Source organism: Pygocentrus nattereri, chromosome 16, assembly GCF_015220715.1.
Source record: "Pygocentrus nattereri isolate fPygNat1 chromosome 16, fPygNat1.pri, whole genome shotgun sequence".
In the NCBI taxonomy this organism is placed as follows: domain Eukaryota; kingdom Metazoa; phylum Chordata; class Actinopteri; order Characiformes; family Serrasalmidae; genus Pygocentrus; species Pygocentrus nattereri.
The window spans coordinates 29,115,420-29,139,599 of NC_051226.1; the positions used below are offsets into that span (position 1 = coordinate 29,115,420).

The 24,180-nt window shown below is 40.1% G+C and overlaps 1 protein-coding gene across 4 annotated transcripts in view; it reads right to left on the bottom strand.

Annotated features, from left to right (window-relative positions):
• Nucleotides 1–24,180, bottom strand: part of dacha (dachshund a) — a 156,902-nt gene that overhangs the window by 11,907 nt on the left and 120,815 nt on the right. For 2 of the 4 annotated variants that reach the window (XM_037546065.1, XM_017705335.2), the window contains exons 4-8: nucleotides 20,070–20,219; nucleotides 19,301–19,476; nucleotides 16,940–17,075; nucleotides 16,774–16,848; nucleotides 190–335 (exon numbers count right to left, since the gene is read on the bottom strand). In XM_037546065.1, the coding sequence (XP_037401962.1) occupies nucleotides 190–335; nucleotides 16,774–16,848; nucleotides 16,940–17,075; nucleotides 19,301–19,476; nucleotides 20,070–20,219 (683 nt within the window). The remainder of the gene's footprint in view (nucleotides 1–189; nucleotides 336–16,773; nucleotides 16,849–16,939; nucleotides 17,076–19,300; nucleotides 19,477–20,069; nucleotides 20,220–24,180) is intronic. The other 2 variants (XM_037546066.1, XM_017705336.2) reach the window with 1 other exon arrangement.

The following is a 24,180-nucleotide window of genomic DNA, read 5'->3' on the forward strand; positions in this document are numbered from 1 at the left end:
GACTTTAACTAACTGTGACAAACCTATACAATACAGGCCAAAAGCAAAATCACATTTGTACAAAAATGTTCTTTTCAAGAAATAACATGGTAATATCTTTATTACTAAAGAACAAAGGGGTTGTGGTAATTACAGTGATCATCCTGAAGATATGGCTCTTTTAGATGCTCAAACACAGCATGGCTGTACCTGGATATTGGTGAGCAATGTCTCCACAGAAGAAAGGCCATCAGCGAAAAGAAATGGAGCGGGGAAGCCCGGAGGAAGAGTCTGAGTGCTCAGAGGAAGCTTCTCAAAACCCGGTTTCAGCATGGGCAAGGCTAGCTGAGCTTCATCTGAGGAAATAAACACACATAAACAAAGCAGCGTGATAATTAGAAAGTGGACAGCATAACAACTACAAACAAGTGTGCAAGACACGGTAGATAAACAGTACTTTTAAAGCTTTATACTGGGAGAGATAGGATAAAATTAAGCTCCACTCTTGCTGCACATCTGAAAAAAAAATCCAAGGTGTTCCTGTCCATCTTTCCATTGTGAGTGGATAACTCAGTGCTATGGGTCTGAAAGGGTGTGCAGCTGTCAAGAAGTTGTTACTGAGAAAAAGAAAAAGACAAAAAAAAGAAGAGACTTCCACTAGAAAACCAAAACTGGACATCTGAGACGTGGAGCAAGGGTTTATGGACTGATGAGTCTAAATTTGCAGGTGGGATTATTGAGATCAAAAGAACCAGAAAATACAATCAACATCTAAAATTGAACTTTTAGATTTATGAAAATATGCCTGGAGTTTTCATGTCTCAAGACTGGAGATTTTCAAGTCACCTGAAAAGAATGGAAGCTGTAAAAAAAAAGGAATTATATTTAGTTGCTGAGGCTACTGTGTAACTTTCTGACAAATGTTTTGTTTTTTTTTTATGCTATAAAAACAATAACTTTATAAAAGTATTTAATGGAATTAAAAGAAATGAAAGGGTTGTCTCTGACTTTTGCATAGTACTATATATTCTAAAACTCCGTTATTGTTATACATTGTTATACACACACGCACGCACGCACGCACACACACACACACACGCACACACACACACACACACACACACACGTCTTACACATCCATATTTTGTAAAAATAAATAAATAAATAAAAAAATTCACTGCGTGGGAAGACAATAAAAGAGATCAAAGTTTTTCAGGTGTCCAGCACACAACACACTGTGGAAAACCACCCAAAACATTATTCAGTAGGAGGAAAGATAAACCCAGTGCAGAGCACTGTGTATTTCTGAAGGAGCTAAGAAACACTGTGTCCAAACCTCAGAACAGCGGTTAATCTTTCACTTTACACACACACACACACACACACACACACACACACACACACACACACACACACACACACACAATATTGTATTTCACCCACTCTCTCTCTTCTCCCCCACACATGCTTGAGCCACAAACCATAATGTCAACCCCCACCCCACCCCCCCAAAACTGAAGCCCAGACAGGCAAAGGATGGAAAGAGTTGAGATAAAAAAGAAAAAAAAATTGAAAAGGACAGTGAAAGAAAGCGAGCAGGGGAGACGGAGGAGCCATGATTCACCTGGGCTAATCTGGCTGGGGCCTGAGTGCGCTGCTGTGCTGACATGGGCCATCCGGGCCTCCCTGGATAAGACAAATAGGACAGGGCGGGCTGGGGGGATGGGGGGATAGCGGGGCTTTGGGGGAGTTGTGATGACAGTGTATCACGGGTCACATCGATTTCCCCGCCACATAACCCCACTCTCCGCCCGGCCCATTGTTCATACCCCCACCTGTCCCTGCAGCCATAAATTTTCCCCTTCTCTCGCCACTGCAAAGGGCATTAAAGTAGAAAGCTAGCGGAAGAAGAAGAGAAGTAAGACGGAGAGAAAAGAATTCTTCTCCCTTCTCCTCTACGAATGGTCTGACAGTGTGTGATTAAGTTTTTGGTGCTGCTTGAAATTGGCGAGTGGATCAAGGTCATGCAGAAAAAGTGTGAAGAAGAAGAAGGAGGAGGAGGAGAGAAGGGGAAGGGAGAGAGAGAGAGGGAGAGAGAGAGAATGGTGAGAAAAGGGCTGAATAACACTTGAGCGACAGAGGTGTGAGGTGAACCATTACATTTTGAGGTGATGACCACAAAAAGGTTTAAGAATGCAAGGTTAAGCCATGTGTTCTTTGTCTGTGTTCTTCAGCTATAGCACACCTGTTCCCTTCCTTCAATAACAGGAGTTTAGTTAACGTTAATTACGTCTGTCCATGGTCCTAGTTGTAGTTTTATTTTATGTATTGTCTGCTTGACTTGCCAGGTGAGAAACTACAAATCCCAGGTCCAGTTAGCTGGCAGAAAGGAGGTTAATGGTAGTGTACTCTTAAAAGCCCTGGCCTCCTGCTGGCCTCTGCTCACCTAATTGCGAGTCCCATTTAAACGACAGATTTATCTTGCTGCAGCTGCTGATAGCGCACACTTCAATTCATTTTATTCTGCCGGCCGAGAGCGGGAAGAGCCCTCGGCCCGTGACATTTACAAAGTGCCCCCGTTCTGTCTGCCCTCACCATAATGTGCACGAGTAATGATACAATATATGTGTGTGTGTGTGTGTGTGTGTGTATACTCTCCATGCGAGGTCCCCATGTTGCAGGCAAAAAATTCAACTTTATGAAGACATTCTACTTTCCGGTTTTTTTACACAAGATGCAGCTCTTTGACTCACATAAAGACTGTAAAATGTGTACAAGTGTGTGTTGGTGAGTCAGAATAAAGCCAGGCAATATGGCATCTGTTTTAAGGCTGTGTGTAGAGACAGCACCTGCTCTTCCATACAAAACCTCTTAGATATGTCACCTAAAAAGCCTCAATCAAAAATTGAGGCTGTTCTTTTTCTTTTCAGAATGCAGGCCATGAAATGTCATCTTTTAAAGTAACTTTTCCCCAGACCAAAAAAATACACATACAAACATGCACAAAACACCCCAAGCCAAGAGCACAAAGCTTGCAAATAGATAAATAAATAAACTAACAAAATGAGAGGAAGTGCTTTTTTCTTTTAGCCCACCGTATAAACTGCATCAATTATTCATCGATTGAACCCTTTTATTTGCCCTCCCCCTAAAAATAAAGACAATATGGTGTTTCTGGAAAAAAAAGCTTTTCCTTCTGGTTTCAACAAAAGCAAAACAAATGTGCTGGTGCTGCTATTGTGAACACTGCAAAGTCCTCCATGGAAAATTGAAAAGGAATGAAAATAAGTACAATGGACAGCACTGGATGTCAAATCTCAGGTTCTTTAACTTTAAACGAAACATTGTCATGAAGGTGCACATCTAGAGCTTCATAAGTAGGAGTTGTTTACAGGACCTTATAATTCAAATACACAGCCTTGCTATTACAAAACATGTAAAAAAAAAACTGTGATGGGGCAATGTAAGATTAGGAAGTGGAAGTGGACAAGTCCACTTTTCAAATAGTTTTTAGACATAATGGACATTGTCTTCTCTAAGCAACAGGAAAATGACCATCCCAATTGTTACCAATGCAAAGTTTCCATTATGGTACAGGAGTGTCTTAATGCCGATGGCACGTATATCTGTGAAGTTACCATTAACTCTGAGGGGTACATACCCATTTTAGAACAACATATGCTGCCATCAAGATGACGTCTTTTTCAGGGACATCGCTGCTTGTTTCAGCAAGACAACGCCAAGCCACATTCTGCATGTGTTCCAACAGTGTGGCTTTGTAGTAAGAGAGTGGTGATGCTAGATTTGCCTGCCTGCAGTGCAGACCTGTCTACCACTGAAAATGTGTGGCACAAGATGAAGCGCAATACATGACAATGGAGACCCCACTAAGCAGCTGAAGTATTATATCAAGCAAGAATGGTAAAAAATGTACTTTCACAGCTAGAACAGTTGGGGTCCTCAGTACCCAATGATTACTGAACATTATTAAAAGGAAAGATGATGGAATACAGTGGTAAACATGACAACTTTTTTTTTAAATGTATTGTACGCATCAAATTTGAAATGTGTATATATACAAAAAAAGTTATGTTAATTATTTGAAATGTTAAATATATTGTCTTTGTACTGTTCTCAACCGAATACAGGTCAAAAGGATTTGCAAATCTCTGCCATATGTTTTTCATATACTTTTTTCCTACTATCCCATTTTTTTGGAATTGAGTTTGTACATATACACTTTGAATTTGCAGAACTTTTGGAAATTTATAAATAAAAAAGTCTATATGTTGCCAAGAAGACCATACATGTTAAATACTAGCAAAGACAATTACAAAATTAAAATTAAGGAAAATTAAATTTCCCTGTTTCCATTGTCTTTATACATTAAAATTTATAAACTGTTTAGATATTTAATACAGATTATGAATCTGAGTGCTGATGTGGCAGAAAACTTAGCCACTGATATAAAAGTTTTGACTAAGATGTTTTGAGATAGTATCAAAGTGGGTAATGCTGAAACCCTCAAAAGATGGACCTCTAGTTCAAGATTTCTGAAAGGTAAAATGTATAGTATCTTTGCTTGTTTAACCACTTCTCCCTCCCTCCTCCTCTTTCTCTAAAGACTCTTTCCTCTAGGAGAGCTCTTGACATGATGTCAGCCTTCTCTGAGAAGGTGGATCTTCCATCGGTTCCATATGGATGAACAGATGCTGGAGAGAGTGTGGGAGGATGAGAGAGATAGACACCCCACAAACCACAGTGCAGTTTCCTTGCCCTCACAGAGCCTACTTGTTGGTTTTTATTTTGTACATGTGTTTAAGAGGACATCTCCTGAATATTCAAAGGGTTCCAATTAGGAAATAATTTAGCCCTGGCCTTCAGTGTGCTGTTTTTGTCAGGTGCATGAACACACACACACACACACACGCGTATGTTTGTTTACATGTGGATTTACATATCAAGATCAAGGCACTCTAGTAATCATCATAATTGCCAAAGTAAATGTTAAAAGATGAGCAACAGCTAATTATTTGAGCTCTAGATGTGAGGCCCATAAATTGGCATGTATTAATACTGTCAAACTAAGAAACGTAAGAAAACTAAATAAAACAAGGGGAAACTTATGTACCAATATAAAATTATCTTCACCTAATTACCTAAACTTTTAGCATGGCTTATGACGCTATAACAATATTAAAAAATTACATGGTTAAAGATCAACTATAACTTCTTAACATTATTGCTTTTATAGATATTGTGGTTAACCAACTACTTACACATTAGTTATCCACTGGTTAGTCAAATTAGCAGCTTACATTTTTCTCCTATATGAAATCACCTCTAAGGTATTATTTGCACATTTCTGGCAAAGATATTGTCTTTGCTTAATTATTCCAGCTGTCACTGCTGATGTCATACACTTTCTGGTATTTATATTTGCATTTCTGTTTCATTTACCTACCTATCTGCACTGCAAGTTCACTAAGGCATGCATCATATCTCGGGCTGCCCTTCTGTGATCATTTTCATTTTGATGCCAAAGACATCTGAGCTGTAAATTAAGAGGCATGAAAAGAGGAGAGAATAAATCTAACTAGATATGTCATGATAACCAAGGTTTTAACCATATATTTTGCAAGAGACTTTTCACAATTTAAACTTACTAATCTATTTTTGGCTCAAAAAACTTGCAGAAAATGTGAACATCAACAAAGCAAACCTGCCCATTGTTTAACCATAATCGCTTACGAACAAGGACGAAGGGTAAGAAGACAAAAGTGAGTGTATAAGAGAGAGGGAAAGAGAAGAACAGCATAAGCAGCTGCAAAGGAGACAGCATGGTAGCTGGCTAAACATCTCTGCTGGTGCACTAATTCACCAGAGAGCAAGAGAGAGAGAGTGAGCGAGAGAGGAGAGGAGAGAGAGAGAGAGAAAGAAAGATCTGCCAACTCTATATTTACTCCCAACAAGATGGCAGCATTTGACAATAAGCGCCAGGGGACTCCTAAAGCAGGGGATCCAAAAGTCTGGGTGATATTTATAGTTGGGAGAAAGGCTCCAATCACATTCTACTCCCCAAGGACTACAAGACAGCGAGAAACTCCTAAAGGGACACATACAACAAATGCTCTTTTTGGAAAGCCTGAAACAGCACTACAGAGAAATAAGCTCAGATTAACCCTTTAGGATCAAAAGTTCTTCTAGGGTCTTACTCAAATGGCATAAAGAAAACACAAACAAATGTGCGATTAATCCCATACAAATCTTTTGGAACTGAAGCTAATCTTCACTGCCGGCATGGGAGCTGTTCTTGAAATGTTCACCTCTTAATCTCTCTCTTCAACTTCACATAAGCCCGAAGGCTCCACTTCCAAAAAACTCAGGACCCACATTCAGTGGATGCTTGAAGTACCAGCTACATTAAAACCAGCTCTCACACCCCCTAAAAAGGAAACACAAAAGCTGGGAAGCACTTAATGAGCTTGACCAAATCTCACCGGAATGGCTCAATGTTCATTATTTAACCTCTTGAAAATGGCTTTCCATAGGAGAGCAAACTTCTAGCAGAAGCAAAAACTTGGCCAACACATTTCATTATATTTCCAGCTCTGAGGGTCCAATAAAAGTTAGATAATACATTAAAAAAGTGCTATTTTTGCATAAATGTACTTAACTAGTCCCGCTGAATACATGTAAGACTTCAGCTGGTGTGGCACATTATAAACTACAAATGACCATACTTATGCAAGCTACACCTCTTAGTAAGGCACTGTGACTGAAAAGCAAAGAACAAGCACAACACACCAGGGAGCTTCCTAAATAAAGCCAGACGTGCAAGAAATTATGAATTAAATGAACAAATATGCCTGTAAATAAATCAGTAAGTAAACAAACTACAAAAAAGGAGTAGCCTGGTTGCTACTCAAACCTTAGCACCTAATGAATATGCGGAGATGAAATGAGGCCTAATGAGTGTTTCTTGCCGCCAATTAGCCTATGAGCAGTGCTATGCAGAATATTAAGTGAGAAGAATACTAGGTCAACACTCTTCAGCCCTTTAACAAGTGCACAGAAGGACCAGAGTAGGGAGCTGCAGGTATCTCAAGGGACAGATTCAGCAGTGCAGAGAAAAACATGGCTATGGCAGTTAAGATATTATTAAGAAGTTAGTAGAATTTTACATGGAAGAAATTAAGCTATATAAGCATAGGGTTTGATCAAGAACATATATTGTACAACCCCAATTATAATGAAGTTGGGACGTTGTGTAAAACATAAATAAAAACAGAATATGATGATTTGCAAATCCTTTTCAACCAATATTCAATTGAATACACTACAAAGACAAGATATTTAATGTTCAAACAGATAAACTTTATTGTTAGAATTTGATGCTTGCAGCATGTTCCAAAGAAGTTGGGACAGGGGCATGTTTACCGCTGTGTTACATCACCTTTTTTTTTTTCAACACTCAAAAAGCGTTTGGGAACTGAGGACACTAATTGTTGAAGCTTTGTAGGTGGAATTCTTTCCCATTCTTGCTTGATGTACAACTTCAGTTGTTCAACAGTCCGGGGTCTCCGTTGTCGTATTTTGCGCTTCATAATGCGCCACACATTTTCAATGGGAGACAGGTCTGGACTGCAGGCAGGCCAGTCTAGTACCCGCACTCTTTTACTACAAAGCCACGCTGTTGTAACATGTGCAGAATGTGGCTTGGCATTGTCTTACTGAAATAAGCAGGGACGTCCCTGAAAAAGACGTTGCTTGGATGGCAGCATATGTTGCTCCAAAACCTGTATGTACCTTTCAGCATTAATGGTGCCTTCACAGATGTGCAAGTGACCCATGCCATGGGCACCAACACACCCCCACACCATCAGAGATGCTGGCTTTTGAACTTCGCGCTGATAACAATCCGGACAGTCCTTTTCCTCTTTGGCCCGGAGGACACGACGTCCATGATTTCCAAAAACAATTTGAAATGTGGACTCGTCAGACCACAGGACACTTTTCCACTTTTCATCAGTCCATCTCAGATGAGCTCGGGCCCAGAGAAGCTGGCAGTGTTTCTGGGTGTTGTTGATATGTGGCTTTCACTTTGCATGGCAGAGTTTTAACTTGCACTTGTAGATGGAGCGATGAACTGTGTTCACTGACAGTGGTTTTCTGAAGTGTTCCTGAGCCCATGTGATAATATCCGTTACAGAATGATGTGGGTTTTTAATGCAGTGCCTGAGGAATCGAAGGTCACAGGCATTCATCGTTGGTTTTCTGCCTTGCCGCATACTTGCAGAGATTTCTCCAGATTCTATGAATCTTTTGATATTATGGACTGTAGATGATGAAATCCCTAAATTCCTTTCAATTGCATGTTGAGTAACGTTGTTCTTAAACTATTGGACTGTTTGCTCATGCAGTTGTTCACAAAGTGGTGAACCTCGCCCCGTCCTTACTTGTGAACGACTGAGCCTTTCAGGGACGCTCCCTTAATACCCAATCATGACACTCACCTGTTTCCAATTAACCTGTTAACCTGTGTAATGTTCCAAACAGGTGTTTTTAGACCATTCCTCAATTTTCCCAGTCTTTTGTTGCCCCTGTCCCAACTTCTTTGTAACATGTTGCAGGCATCAAATTCAAAATGAGTGAATAGTTGCAAAAAACAATAAAGTTTATCTGTTTGAACAGTAAATATCTTGTTTTTGTAGTGTATTCAATTGAATGTAGGTTGAAAAGGATTTGCAAATCATTGTTTTCTGTTTTTATTTGTGTTTTACACAATGTCCCAACTTCACTGGAATTGGGGTTGCAAATATAATCCTTGCAGGCAGACTCGCCCTCTTTAGGAGTTGTTCCCAAATCAGTATGGTGCCATCCTAAACCTGATAAAGCATATACTGATTTCAGGGAGCTAAGATTGCTTCACCAGCTTGTCTTCCTCTGTTCTAATTTGGAACTGGCTCATTTGGTTTCCAGTTGGAATAAGTTTTACGGTCATCTCCTACCTGTGGGTGACATCCTATACATGAGCCTGACAAAAATGGGCTTGAGACAAAAACCTCCTCAAACCCCTGTATCCCCAGAACCAGAGCAGAACACAGGCATCTGTCTTCACACAAACACACACACCCAAATGAACAGAGAGAGGGAGATAGGGAGAGAAAGCACTCATTTATCATCGGCGTTCCCATCCAAAAAAGTCACTATGTGGGGTGACTTTCAGCCGTGCTAACCTTGCCCCAAATTTTCCAACTGTAACAGGTCACTTTCTGACTTTCCAATATGGCGTCATTTTATGTTGGCTAAATGTCTTTTCTTGGCTTTTTTTTTTCCTGTGAGCAAAACCTTGGAAGTCTCCAGCCAAAGCCCTCCTCCTCCGAGGGCCATGAGGGCTCAGCCACAGGCCATGGTTTAATTAAACCATCACAAACCCGCTTAGCAATCAACCTAATGATCAAAAAGGGAGGCTTCAAAGCCAAGCCCACAGTCCCCTCTGCACATATCTGAGGGAAGCGTCCTCGAATAAACACAACATATCACAAGGGGGGAGTGAAAACTTAAAATGGCGGTGGGAAAAAACAAGCTTTGTTGTGTATTTACTTTTCCCTCTCAGCGCTAACAACAGTTAACCGTTTTTGCGCCAAAAAAGTTGAGAGGCTAATAGTTAGCCTATGAAACATAGCCAACACTCAATACAGGCTCCAATTGCAGAGCTAAGGGTTTTGTTTCTTTCAGTTGGCTTAGGGGGGGTGGGGGGGTTGGGGGGGGGGGGGGGGGGTTTCTTTGCATCTGTTTTGACTGATTTACCGGTTCGCTTATCTCAAAGGGTGAAACAATGGCGCACATTTCTATCAGAAATCATTACAGGCCATTTCAAATCATTTCCGCGCAGCTAACTGCATAATGGCGGAGGGAAACATTGATTGTAACCAGACGCCACGTATCAGCTTTGTGGAAAACTGGACGGAGCAAATATGGCAAATAACACTTCACAGTCTCGCTCTCTCTCATTCTTTCTCTCTCTCTCTCTCTCTCTCTCTCTCTCTCTCTCTCTCTCTCTCTCACTAAGTACTCCTGTGACCACTTGCACACCACATCAACTTAAGCCACACACATTAGCAAACAAACCAAACCAGAAGCACTTGACTATTTCTCCCCCAATGGAAAAACTATGTAGTCATTCCTTTTGGTGGGAAAAACTAAAAACACTAGGACTGTAGCAAACATCCCCATCCACTAAGGCCTACATTTGCCTCAGAGATTTGAGTAATTAGAAGCATCATAAGGTTGGAGGCAAAAGCAACTGTCGCCATTCTGACCTTTTTATCTGTTTTGTTTTTGGCATGTGGACCTGCTGGTAGAGCTAATGTTTATATGAGACTACAGTCCAGCCCCATAAGTGGCATTTCCTGAGCAATTTACACAGCACAGATGTTCACATAGCACATAGTTTAAGATTCAGTAGTGCTTTCATGAGGATGCAGCATAATGAACTTTCTTTTCCCCTTTAACACAGTTTCTAACCTCTGGGACTGCAGTTGAGATAAGCAGGCTGCTGACTTTTTACAATAAAAGGAAAGGTTAAAAAAAGTGAGCCTTCAAAGTATGTGACTCATGTGTCCCAAGAAAATTCCCACTTCTAGACCAAAAACATACTTCATACTTCACATTAGCAGAAACTGAACTTTTCATGCAAAACAAAGGCTGAATTGTCAGTGCATTTTGGTTTAGTTCACACTAAGTAGACGATGAAATGCAGTAAGATAGTGTTTAGTGCTTAATTACAGGAAGTACAAACAAGTCAAGAAACTCATTTGTTGTGCTTGCATTTGACTGAGAATACAGGACAATCTGAATGACCTATGTTCACGTTTGCATAAAGACTGAGACAGGAGACCAATTCTAGGACTGATGACTGCATGATTTCAAATGACTCGCATATGAGCTAAACTAAGTCCATCCCAAATTAGATCAGTGGTCTCTCTCTCACTCTCTCTCTCTCTGTTTAATGGAAGAGAGAGTAAGGAAAGGGGAGAGACCTTGCCTGCAGCGAGCGCAGCTACTGTTAGTGCTCGACCTGTAGTGAGGAGAGAGAGAGGGAGAGAGAAATGCAGAGGGAGAGAGAGACAGAGAAAGAGAGATAGAGACAGAGAGAAAGAGAGAGAGAGAGAAGGAGTGATTTATGGAGAGGTAGAGAGGGGGTTCACTTGCCGGAGTCCTGCTGAAACAAGGTGCTCCTGGCCTCAGGCTTGGCTATTTATCACCATGTACCACTACATCACTTTGTTTATCATCACCAACACACACATATGGTGTGCAAACACACGCACGCACGCACGCACGCACGCACACACACACACACACACACACACACACACACACACACACACACACACACACACACACACACACACACACACACACACACACACACACACACACACACACACACACACACACACACACACACACTGGGCAAATAGTGTTTAAAATTCACCAGCCCTTTTACGGGGATGCAGCCTAATGAACTTGGAGGACACTTTTTAAAAGTTAAACAGCTGAATAACACCATCAATGAGAAGCATAGCAGGGTGTGTTGTTAAATAATATCAGAGATTCATCAACGCACACGCATTACAATTGCAGGAGGGAGAGCACAGCTTTAGTGAGCAAATCCTCTCAGGTGTCACACAATTTGTCACTATGTTAAGAGCTATAAATATTTGTCCAAACTCAGTGGGACCTGCCTCATGACAGGATCGTTTGGGTTTGGAAGTCATTTCCCAAATAAGCCCATCTCCCACTTTTAACAGATTTACCCGGCATTAACCGCTGCTTCAGTGGTTCTTACTTTATTTGTCCTTTTTCCTGAACAATTTTAATCTAGCATGCTGGAGTCACACATTTGTGCTGTTGACAGAATTCGGCACTAAAGCCTACACACATGAGAAAATGGATGCACAGGAAATAAAACAGCAGTTCAATTAGTGCAGTAAATATTAGTGCAGCCAGAAGGACATTTGATTCTAAAGTATTTTTTGTTGTTTGTTCAGTATGTTACATGTAACATCTATGTATAGAAACAGTCCCATGATTAAACAGGTGAAGACTAATATCACACAATATCAGCACTGCACAGTGAACAGAGGAGTATGGAAGGCTTATTACGCCTGAGATGTTCAAAAGCAATGAATGGAGAACATCTTTGGTAAAGTGCTCTTCTTGGACAAATGCTTCTTTTATTACAACATTATTTTATATAATCTTTGTTTTTTTAATCCTTGACTGTGATGACAGCTATTATTGTGACACAGCGTAAATTAACCAGCTCCTTCATTAGAAATTTCCGGTTTTAGTTGGAACTCAGAGTGAATATGGGCCAGCTGGGTCAGAATTTTTTTGAGCTTTGCTTTGGAATCAAAACATCATGATGTGGATCAGGTTGGTTTGGACAAAATTTTGACGGGCTTTGGTTGGGTTCTGGTCAGGTTCCAACTCAAAACACAATGATGTGTGTCAGGTCAGGACAGAAATTTCTGGGGCTATATTCCAGTTTGGACCAATATTTCAAGGCTAATTAAAACTCTAGCATGTGTATGGTGCAAATACATTACTAAAATACAGGCTAGCTCTTTAAGTAATGTGAAAAACATCTAAAGTAAACCACAAAGACAAATGTCTGTGTGTTTTTGAACGTTTTTGTGCGCATGTGTATTTGCATGTCTTGAGTAGCTGTGGACATGAAAGAAGGAGCATGTGTGAACCATTAGTGTATGCACACTAAAAGGGGTTTGATCAGAGAAAGAAGCACTGTGTGTGCGTGTGTGTGTGGGTGATGCCCATGACCATTGACTTACATCCCAGGCTACTCTATGAAGTCACAGCTTTCTTTATCTTATCCCTGCAGTAAATTGTAGTGCGGTAAAGCACTCTCTACTAAACAATAACACAGTGTGTGTGTGTGTGTGTGTGTGTGTGTGTGTGTGTGTTTAGGGCGGATTCTTTTCCAGACACATTAATAAAATATGGTCACAGGCCAGGTGCACATTGAATCTCTTTAAGAGTGCCTGGGGGCATCTTTGCTCCATCTCCTCCCCGTTCTGCACACTGTGAGTTAGAGGCTGCCATCTGCCACACACACACACACACACACACACACACACACACACACACACACACACACACACACACACACACACACCCCTACCTGCGCAGAAAAAGCAACTCACTTACAAGTGAGCAGTACCCACATGCAGTTCAACACAAAAAAGGCTTCAGTAACACACCTGCCTTTCTCTTCTCTCACACACACATACTCTTTAGTTTAGGATCAGCTGGACGTTTTAATTAATGTGCATTTCTCTTAGAACTTATCCTCTTCCTCTCTCCCTCTTTGTCACACACACCTTCATGCACACACACACACACACACACACACACACACACACACACACACACACACACACACACTTCATATACACCATGCATCATGAATAAGAACTGCATACATGTTCAATTAAGCACCTAATTAAGTCAATAATTAAAAGAGATCGTCTGTAATGCTGATATGCAGTCAGAGAGCGCAAGTGAGTGTAAATGTAACTAATGAGCTTCAGCCCCAAAATAAAATTTTCTGCTGCCAGATGATGGCACTTTTCTCCCAACTGAAAACTGAGCACAATATCACATACTGTAGAGTGGCCATGATGCAGTTATATGGTCCAGTGAATATTAAGTAAAAACTCTCACACTATGTACACATATACAAACATATGTTTGTTTTTATACAATTCAGGATGTGTGGTCACACACACACACACACACACACACACACACACACACACACACACACACACACACACACACACACACACAATTTACATTTTTTAATACTGCTACACTTACAGCATTTGGCAGACACTCTTATCCAGAGTGACTTACAATGTGATCATTTTACACAGGTGGGCAAAGGTAGTGTTAAAAGTTTTGCCATAGGGATCTTGTTGGTACAGTGTAGGGTCCTTGCCCAGGTATGGGATTGAATCCTAGTCTACAGTGTGGAAGGTAAAGGTGTTACCCATTAGACCAAACCAACCACATGTACAAAACCAAATTAAATATGGCAGCAGTTTCATTAACAGTGTATCCATTAATAATACCTAATGCCTGTGTTAGTGAGTGACTGAATGTGTCTGTGTTCTGGTAATGCTTACTATTTACAGTGGTATGCAAAAGTTTGGGCACCCCTGATCACTTTCATGATTTGCCTTTATAAATCATTGGTCGTTCGGATCAGCAATTTCAGTTATATATCATATAGCAGACGAACACAGTGATTTTTGAGAAGTGAAATGAAGTTTATAGGATTTACAGAAAGTGTGCAATAATTATTTAAACAAAATTAGGCAGGTGCATAAGTTTGGGCACCCCAACAGAAAAATTACAACCCCAATTCCAGTGAAGTTGGGACGTTGTGTAAAACATAAATAAAAACAGAATACGATGATTTGCAAATCCTTTTCAACCTATATTCAATTGAATACACTACAAACACAAGATATTTAATGTTCAAACGGATAAAATTTATTGTTTTATGCAAATATTCACTTATTTTGAATTTGATGCCTGTAACACGTTCCACTTTCTGAAGTGTTCCTGAGCCCATGTGGTAATATCCGTTACAGAATGATGTCGGTTATTAATGCAGTGCCGCCTGAGGGCTCGAAGGTCACGGGCATTCAATGTTGGTTTCTGCCTTGCTGCTTACTTGCAGAGATTTCTCCAGATTCTCTGAATCTTTTGATGATATTATGGACTGTAGATGATGAAATCCCTAAATTCCTTGCAGTTGCACGTTGAGAAACATTGTTCTTAAACTGTTGGACTATTCGCTCACGCAGTTGTTCACAAAGTGGTGAACCTCGCCCCATCCTTACTTGTGAACGACTGAGCCTTTCAGGGATGCTCCCTTTATACCCAATCATGACACTCACCTGTTTCCAATTAACCTGTTCACCTGTGGAATGTTCCAAACAGGTGTTTTTTGAGCATTCCTCAACTTTCCCAGTCTTTTGTTGCCCCTGTCCCAACTTCTTTGTAACATGTTGCAGGCATCAAATTCAAAATGAGTGAATAGTTGCAAAAAACAATAAAGTTTATCTGTTTGAACAGTAAATATCTTGTCTTTGTAGTGGATTCAATTGAATATAGGTTGAAAAGGAAATCATCGTATTCTGTTTTTATTCGTGTTTTACACAACGTCCCAACTTCATTGGGATTGGGGTTGTACATCAATATTTAGTAGATCCTCCTTTTGCATAAATAACAGCCTCTAAACGCTTCCTATAACTTCCAATGAGAGTCTGGACTCTGGTTGAAGGTATTTTGGACCATTCATCTTTACAAAACATCTCCAGTTCAGTCAGGTTTGGTGGTTTCCGAGCATGGACAGCCCGCTTTAAATCACACCACAGATTTTCAACAACATTCAGGTCTGAGGACTGAAATGGCCATTCCAGAACGTTGCACTTGTTCCTCTGCATGAATGCCTTAGTAGTTTTTGAGCAGTGTTTAGGGTTGTTGTCTTGTTGAAGTATCCAGCCCTGGCGCAACTTCAACTTTGTCACTGATTCTTGAACATTGTTCTCAAGAATCTGCTGATATTGACTGGAATCCATACGACCCTCAGCTTTAACAAGATTCCCAGTACCTGCACTGGCCACACAGCCCCACAGCATGATGGAACCGCCACCAAATTTTACTGTGGGTAGCAAGCGTTTGTCTTGGAATGCTGTGTTCTTTTTCCGCCATGCATACCACCCCTTCTTTTGTCCATATAACTCAATTTTAGTTTCATCAGTCCACAGCGCCTTATTCCAAAATGAAGCTGGCTTTAGCATACCTCAAGCGACTCTGTTTGTGGTGTGTACGCAGAAAAGGCTTCTTCTGCATTACTCTCCCATACAAAGTGCGCTGAATAGTTGAACGATGCACAATGACACCATCTGCAGCAAGATGATGTTGTGGGTCTTTGGAGCTGGTCTGTGGGTTGACTATGGCTGTTCTCACCATCCTTCGCCAATCTGAGATTTTTCTTGGCCTGCCACTTCAGGCCTTAACTAGAACTGTGCCTGTGGTCTTCCCTTTCCTCACTACGTTCCTCACAGCGGAAATTGACAGCTGAAATCTCTGAGATAGCTTTTTGTATCCTTCCCCTAAACCGTGATGTTGAACCACCTTTGTTTTCAGGTCATTTGAGAGTTGTTTTGAGGCTCCCATGTTGCCACCCTTCAGAGAAGATGCAAAGAGGAGAAACACTTGCAATTGGCCACCTTAACCCTTTCTCATAATTGGATTCACCTGTGTATGTAGGTCATGGGTCACTGAGCTTACAAAACAAATTTTGTGTTCCAATAATTAGTGCTAAAGGTATTCAAATCAATAAAATGACAAAGGTGCCCAAACGTATGCACCTGCCTAATTTTGTTTAAATAATTATTGCACACTTTCTGTAAATCCTATAAACTTAATTTCACTTCTCAAATATCACCGTGTTCGTCTGCTATATGATATATTTAACTGAAATTGCTGATCCGAACAACCAATGATCTATAAAGGCAAATCATGAAAATTATCAGGGGTGCCCAAACTTTTGCATACCACTGTATTAACAAAAAAGGAAATGTTTAAAAAACTTTACAAAGCCAACGGTTTTGTTAGTTCTTATATTGTAGTTCCTGTGCTCTCCTGAAGATGCACAAACACACACATGCACATGCAGTCTCTTACCTTTCTCTTTGATTATCTTCTTCATATTAATGCTAGTCTCTCTGTCTGCAATCTCTCCATCAGTTGAATTCAGCACTACAGACATAAGCTTAGAGTTAGCATATACACATCATTGAGTGTGCGTGTGTGTGTGTGTGTGTGTGTGTGTGTGTGTGTTTGCTCTCACCCAGACGCTCCGGGCTCTGTGGATGGGGGTTTGGGGAGCTGGACACACTGCTGCTGACGTGAGAAGAGGGCTGTGAGCCGGGGCGAGGAGCCTCTTCCAGAGATGGAGCTGGAGATGGACTGTCCTGCACACACTCCTAAAGAACATATACAAAGATAGAATGGTCACACGCAGCACTTACCAAACTAAATATGAGTACAACTGAAAGTACTTTATTGTCCCAATGAGAAAATTCACATTCAAAACAAACATACATCCACATAAAATTCACTCTTTCACACCCTCACACCTGTACACCTACTCATTGATGCAATTATCAGCCAATCAGCCCATTATGTCACAGCACTGCAGTGCATAAAATCAAACAGATACTGGCCATCAGCTTCAGGTAATGTTCACAGTAATCATCAGAATGGGGGCTAAATGGAATTTCCATGGCATTATTGTTTTCACCAGATGGACTGGTTTGAGTATTTCTATACTACTGATCCAGTGGGATTTTCTTGCACCACAGTCTGTAGAGTTTAGTCACAATGGTTTAGCAAAGAAAAAACATCTGGTAAGTGGTAGTTTTGTGTCTGGATATGCCTTGTGGATGATGAGAGGACAACAGAGAATGGCCAGACTTGTTCAAACTGACAGATGGCTATGGTAGCTCAGATAACCACTCTACTATTGCGGTTAGCAGAAAAGCATTTCAGAATGCACACCACGTACAATCTTGAGGTGATAAAAAAAAAAAAAAACAGGCTCACCAAAACTTTAAAGACTGGTAAAACGCAGTTCCAGTTGAAGGAAAAACATAATGATGAATCACGATTTATGCTGAGGCACACAGAATTTGGTGCCAACAGCTTCAACCCAAGCACCCAGCCTGTCTTGTGTCAACAGTCCAGGCTGGTAGAGGTGGTGTAATGGTGGTGTGGGGAATGTGTTCTTGACAAATTTTGAGCTTGTTAATACCAATCAATCACCAGTTGAATGCCACAGCCTATTTGAGTATTGTTGCTGACCCTCTGCTTCCCTTCATGGCCACAATTTAACCATCTTCTAATGGCTACTTTCACAAAGCAGTCTCAAATCAATTCCACAATGCGTTTAGTGGTCTACAGTGATCTTCCAATCACCAAATCCTAATCCAATAAAAAAACATTGGGATGTGGTGGAACAGGAAGAATATTTTTATGGTAGGTAAAGGTTTATTTAAAACCTATATTACCTATATAACCTAAAGGGTTGTGCCATCCTCAGCAGTAACAACTGCAGTCAAACGATAATTTGTGATGAATCTTTCACATTACTGCTGAGAAATTGTAGCCAATCTTCTTTGCAGAATTCTTTTAATTTGGCTACACTGGAGGGTTTTTCAAGCATGATCTGCCCATTTAAGGTTGTGTCACAGCATATCAATGAGATTCAAGTCAGGACCTTGACTCAGCCACTTCAAAGCCCTAATTTTGTTTCTTTTGAGCCATTCAGTTGAGCATTTGCGTGTGTGCTTCAGATCATTGCCCTGCTGCATAACCCAACTATGTTAAGCTTTAGGTCACAAACTGACAGATGGACATTTTCCTTCAGGATTTTTTAATAAAGAGCAGAATTCATGGTTTCATCAAATATGACAAGTTGTCTAGGTCATGCAGAAGCAAAGCAGCCCCAGGGTATCACACTACCACCATGTTTGCTGTTGGTATGATGTCATTATGGTGGAATTTAGGAAGCCAATTCCTTTGCTTGCTAAGACACTTTACATTATTGTATAACAGGGTGTCAATGTGTGTTTCTGCTTTTAAATGTTTTCTGGGCATTTGTGCGCAAGCAAACACACAAACGCCTGCCTCAGGTGATCTCGCTCTTCTTCTATGAAAGCCAGCAATTTACACTGGAGCACTAGCTTTGGGTGCTGAGAACTGAAATATGTCAGAAAAGATGTAGAGATTCATGATTTCCTTTCAACTGTTTGTCTTCAATCTCCTATCCCATGCTCCACGTGGACTGAACACAAAGTACTTCTGTTAAATCCTCTTCTGTGTATCAGAATCAAAGCTCATGTAGACGCTGAGAATTCTTCTGACCCAGTCCCTAGCGCTAAATGCTTCACTAAGGCACAGTCATTTCTCCTTCTTATGTCAACATGTAATTAGTACAAGACAGCAAAACCAGAGGGATCTGCAATTCTCAAACTGTTTTGCACACATTTGAACAATAGCGCCTGACAATCATAAAAGTGATAACCACATATGCCCATAGTCTTGAGTGCAAAAGAGAGAAGAGCGAGAGTTTCTGTGTGTAAGGTCTAGGCAACCTATACATATTTATTTTGAATTGAGTGAGAGAGTATGTCTTTGTGTATATACGCACTACCTTGATGACTGACGCTCCTGCTCTAGAGAGTGGGCTGTGCATCTGTGCAGCAGCGGCCATGTTGGCTATGGTGTTTAGGTGGTTCATCTGGTTCATCGCCATGGCGACAGAGGCAGGTGGCAGACTGACGGGCAGCAAGGGGTGGGGCATCATCATGAAGGGTAGGTCCAGACCTGAGAGATAGACAGGTAAACAGACAGACAGACAGACAGACAGACAGACAGACAGATAGATAGATAGATAGATAGATAGATAGATAGATAGAGACAGAGAGAGAAAGAGAGAAGGGGGAACAAATAAAATATTAATAAAACAGTGTTCAAATATTTTCTCTGTCTATATAGAAAAAATGCATTCAGAATTATGTACATCAAGGTCATATATTTTCTGTTCAAGTGTCAATGGCTAAGTGCTGTTATAGACATTAAGGGGTTAGAACAATTTGATGTACTGTTTACATGAAGATGAAAATGAGATAAGTAACTCTTAAGTAAATTATGAAAATGGAAATAGAGGATAATGAAAAAAAGACAACAGTGTAAAAAAAAAAGGTGGAACAGAACAATGACCAGGCAGAAGTTAAAAAGATAAAATACACTGAACAAAGAAGTAAATGAAGGAATGTTGAAAAAAGAAATTAACAGTGTTTTAATAGAAAAGCAGGATTGACCACATGAATGAGTGAGCAAACGGCTAAAAGGAAAAACAGATGAACATGTGAATGGATACACTGGTGAAAAAGTGAGTGAATGGAAGAGAGACTCACGGTTGGCCAGGAGATGGCTCTGCTGCAGTGAGCTGAGGTGGGAGCCGGACAGGCCATGCTGAGAGAGTCCAGCGTGGGCCAGGCCATGCTGTGCTCCAGAGGAAGGTGGAGACTGCAGTTTTTCCTTATCCCAGGACGACTCACTTCCACCTGGGATCGGCAAAGAAACAGGGAAGGGTAGTTTGTGATAGATTGAAGGTCTCTTCCATTTCGGCTCTGACACATGTAAAACTGAGCTCCAAAGACAGCTGACCACTAAAATTTGGCTTCTTTTGTGGATCTTTTTAAATGAACCTTACATGCTCTGACTTTTAATGGCCTACATGACAAGAGCTCACGGAACCTAATGAAACATTGCAGCACAAAACTCAATTTATGTCAAAATACTTATAATTCGAGTCTGTTATTGATTTCAATGTACATTTACTTTGTATGCACAAAGGTCACACCATTAGAATAGATATGATGCAATTTTATGCTGTCTAAATGAGCTAACATTAGGGGGAAATTCATCATTTTCAATCTGCCTAGTTCTGATTAGCTACCACAGTATAATCCAATTCCATTTTATTTTAAACTAGAAACTCAATTTAGGAAAGCAACTCTATTCAAAGATCTCATTAGATTAAAACAGATTTTTGTTATCATTCAGTAAAGCTTGCCTAACGTCACAACAGCTGCTGCAGAAGAATGTACTTGTGGATCACAGATCAGTAAGTCTAATCTAAACATTCAAATGATCATCCAGAAAGTGTTAATATGCAACTTAATAATAGCAAAATGGAAAATTTCTCAGTTCATTTTATTCAAAAAGACCACCGTAAATAAGACCTCCTTTAAAATTGCCCTGAGATCAGTATTGCCATTTCACTTACAAAATTTAAGTTAAAAAATCTGGCACCAGAAAGGTGATCATTTAATCAGCACCTTCAGCCTAGAGCCTATGACCATTGTAACAGGAGCCATTAAAGAGTTAATCCAGCTGCCAATCAAGTCAGCTGCCAACATGAGCCACTAATATGCATAAATAAATCAATGGGCCGAAATACAGCTGAAAAGCCAGTTGTTGGGCACTATAAAACGACTTTAGTTGAATTAGGTGAGAGGCAAGGGAGAGGGGCAGGAATGGAGGGGGGGAGAGAGATAGGGAGAGAAAGAAAGAGAGAGAAAGAGAGAGAGAGAAGGCAAAGCTGGCTGAGAAGAGGAAATCATTGTCTAATTCTGCATAATAAGCAATGGAGGTCCTACGAGTGATCTAGCAGATGGTGTTTTTGCAACAGATTGCAGTGAGTGATTCTTTTAATAATAATGCGAATTAAATTCTTCCTCTGTAGAATGCTGGGAGCTGTTCATCAGGGAGCCCTTGGAACGAGTGAGAGAAAACAGGCAGATAAGGTAATGGCTAAGCTCAAACACCTGAGGCCATGTGTGTGCATGTGTGTGACACACAAGGTGTATGCTGGTATGTTCTGAGAAAAGTTGGGAGAATGCTGTAGAAGTAGAACGTACAGGGAACAAAAATGCTTTTTGGATGTGTTTATGAAGGACCAAAAAAAAAAAAATCAAATGAACGGCATAATTTATAGATCATATATATTAAAAAAAAACCATACTCGTTCATGTTGTTATGAAATGTTACAATTTTTGAAAGTGCACAAAATATGCATAACATTCAGCAGTATTGCATTCCACCACTTTCTTTCTTTGTCAAACATTTCCCAATCTTAGGCTTATTTCCCAATCTTATCTTATTGTAATTAATTATGTCAGTATATCGCTGCTGTCAGAACAAAACCTCGTATCTCGTTTTTCAGTTTTTGACATAATCTTAAAAAAGCCGGTCGTCCTTTAGATTTTGTGTAAATTTCATGGTGAATGGACCAAAAGAAACGACCCAAAATGACCCAAAATTAAAAGTAAAGTATGTTTTTTCCTTCTCCTGTAAAGTTACTATTTTGGAGATACGAGGTTTTAATCCGACAACAGCGATATACTTATCTGAGCATATCATGGATATCGTCAGTACTTAAAGAACACTGACTAACTACGCTTCATTACAAAGTGAGCATAAATATGCTTGTTTAGATTTAGTGCAGTGCAGTTTGTAAAACAGGGAATAAGTCATTGTAGTTATAGGTTTATTATTATTATTATAGAATTTATGAAACACAGACAATAGGTTTTATTTGAACTGTTTCAACTTATTAAATCTCAGAAAATCTAAATACAGTAATGCATATCATTTATTGTGAAAATGTCTTGAAGTATCATGATATAATATCTTTGCCATATCGCCCATCCCTAATCTGGATATTTTTATGGAAGAGTTTTTTCTAATGAAGAATGCTGTGAAGACAAATCACTGCAGTTTAAAGCGTATTATTTATTTATTTTTATTTATTTATTTATTTATTTTAATGTGACACTACAGGTTCTGTTTTGACTGTTTAATAAAACTATTACTGTGATGCATATTATGTATCATGAAAATGTCTTGAAGTATCGTGATATATTTTGTCATATTGCCCACCACTAATCTGGATATTTTAAAAGTTTTTAAAAAATTTTTTTATGAAGAATGTTGTGAGTATTGCGCAAAATATAGAGTGAAGCTGAAGCAGATGTGCTACAAACACAATAGGCTTTGACGTGCAGAAACGATCTCCTATATCAGAGATTCAAAGTCTGATTTTTACCAGAGAATATAAAAGCAAAGTGTTTTGGGTTTGGTTATGTTGTCATGGCTGTACCACTTGTATTTCTAATCAAGTTCACGCTTCATTTGAACGTCTATAAAACATTTATAAAATGTCTGGTTAATTTAATGGTAAATATGTCATCAACCCTCAAATCAGCTAATCAGCAAGTGCATTTTAGACAGAATTCTGCATCCTAAAATAATGAAAACAGCAACAGGTATGCACAACCTTATAGCATGATATCAGCATTTAAAAAAAAGCTGTGTCTTGCCCATCCACATGAAAACAATGAAAACAGACCACCATGGAGGGCATTTCCAAAAGCCACCATTTTCAGTGACTTAAAATGGTGTTTTCATGAGGATGGGAGGCTAAAACACAGACAAAAAAATATGCATTCAAAAATATCCGGATCTATGTGGATGGGGCCTTATACTATACAGATCTAAAGCTTGCTTTCTCTAGTGCTATTCTACTGTGCCATTTGATAGACTTCAATATAGAGATGGGCTCACTTTTATTAGTCAATATTTTCCATTGTACAGTTCAAACAGCTCTGTTCATAAGAGGGACAGACGTTCACACAAAATCTCTGAAAACTGAGAAATTCAAGCTAAAGATATCATTGAGCTATAGAAGCTTAGGGAAAGTGGGAGAGCTGTTCAGACACCAAATTGCAGGCAATTCAGAGAAGGACTGTGTTTGTGTGCGTGTGTGTGAGCCCGAAAGGAAAGTGTTTGCACTGCAACTTCCACTTGACCTTTCCATGCTCTTGTCAAGTGTAATCATAATTAACATAAATGCAAAGTAATGATAAGTGCTGAACTTCAGCAGTATAATCCAGGATGCAGCAGTGGTGCTATTAGTTTGTGTGTGGGTGTATTCACCTCCATTCAAGTTTAAAACAGAGAGAATTTTATACTGTCCTGACTTGCCGAAAGATGAGCAAAACATTCACACTATTAAATCAGCTCTCTTTCATTTTATTACTGAACCAGTAAGTCTCCGGTTTGACCCCTGCAATGGGCTAACGGCTTGGGAAGTTGGACGTGTGAGTGTGAGCATGTGTGAGATGCAGTATATCACAGTGAGTGAGGAGTTCAACTATCCACGGCTCTGGTGCTGATGGCCCATTTGGGCTTGGTCCAAGAGCTCCTCTAGTTTTGGCTGCTAGAATAATTAGCCTAAAAAGTGGTGCCAGCCAGGAACAGTGTGCATGAGTTTGTGTGTGTGTGTGTGTGTGTGTGTGTGTGTGTGTATATATATGTGTGTGTGTGTGTGTGTGTGTGTGTGTGTGTGTGCACACGTGAGTCTGCACCCTGCCCAGCTGTCAGTCATGCTTTAAGAATGTGTCCATCACCATACTGCTCCTTAGCCACACGCTGACAGAGCTGGTTAACAGCATCCTTTTT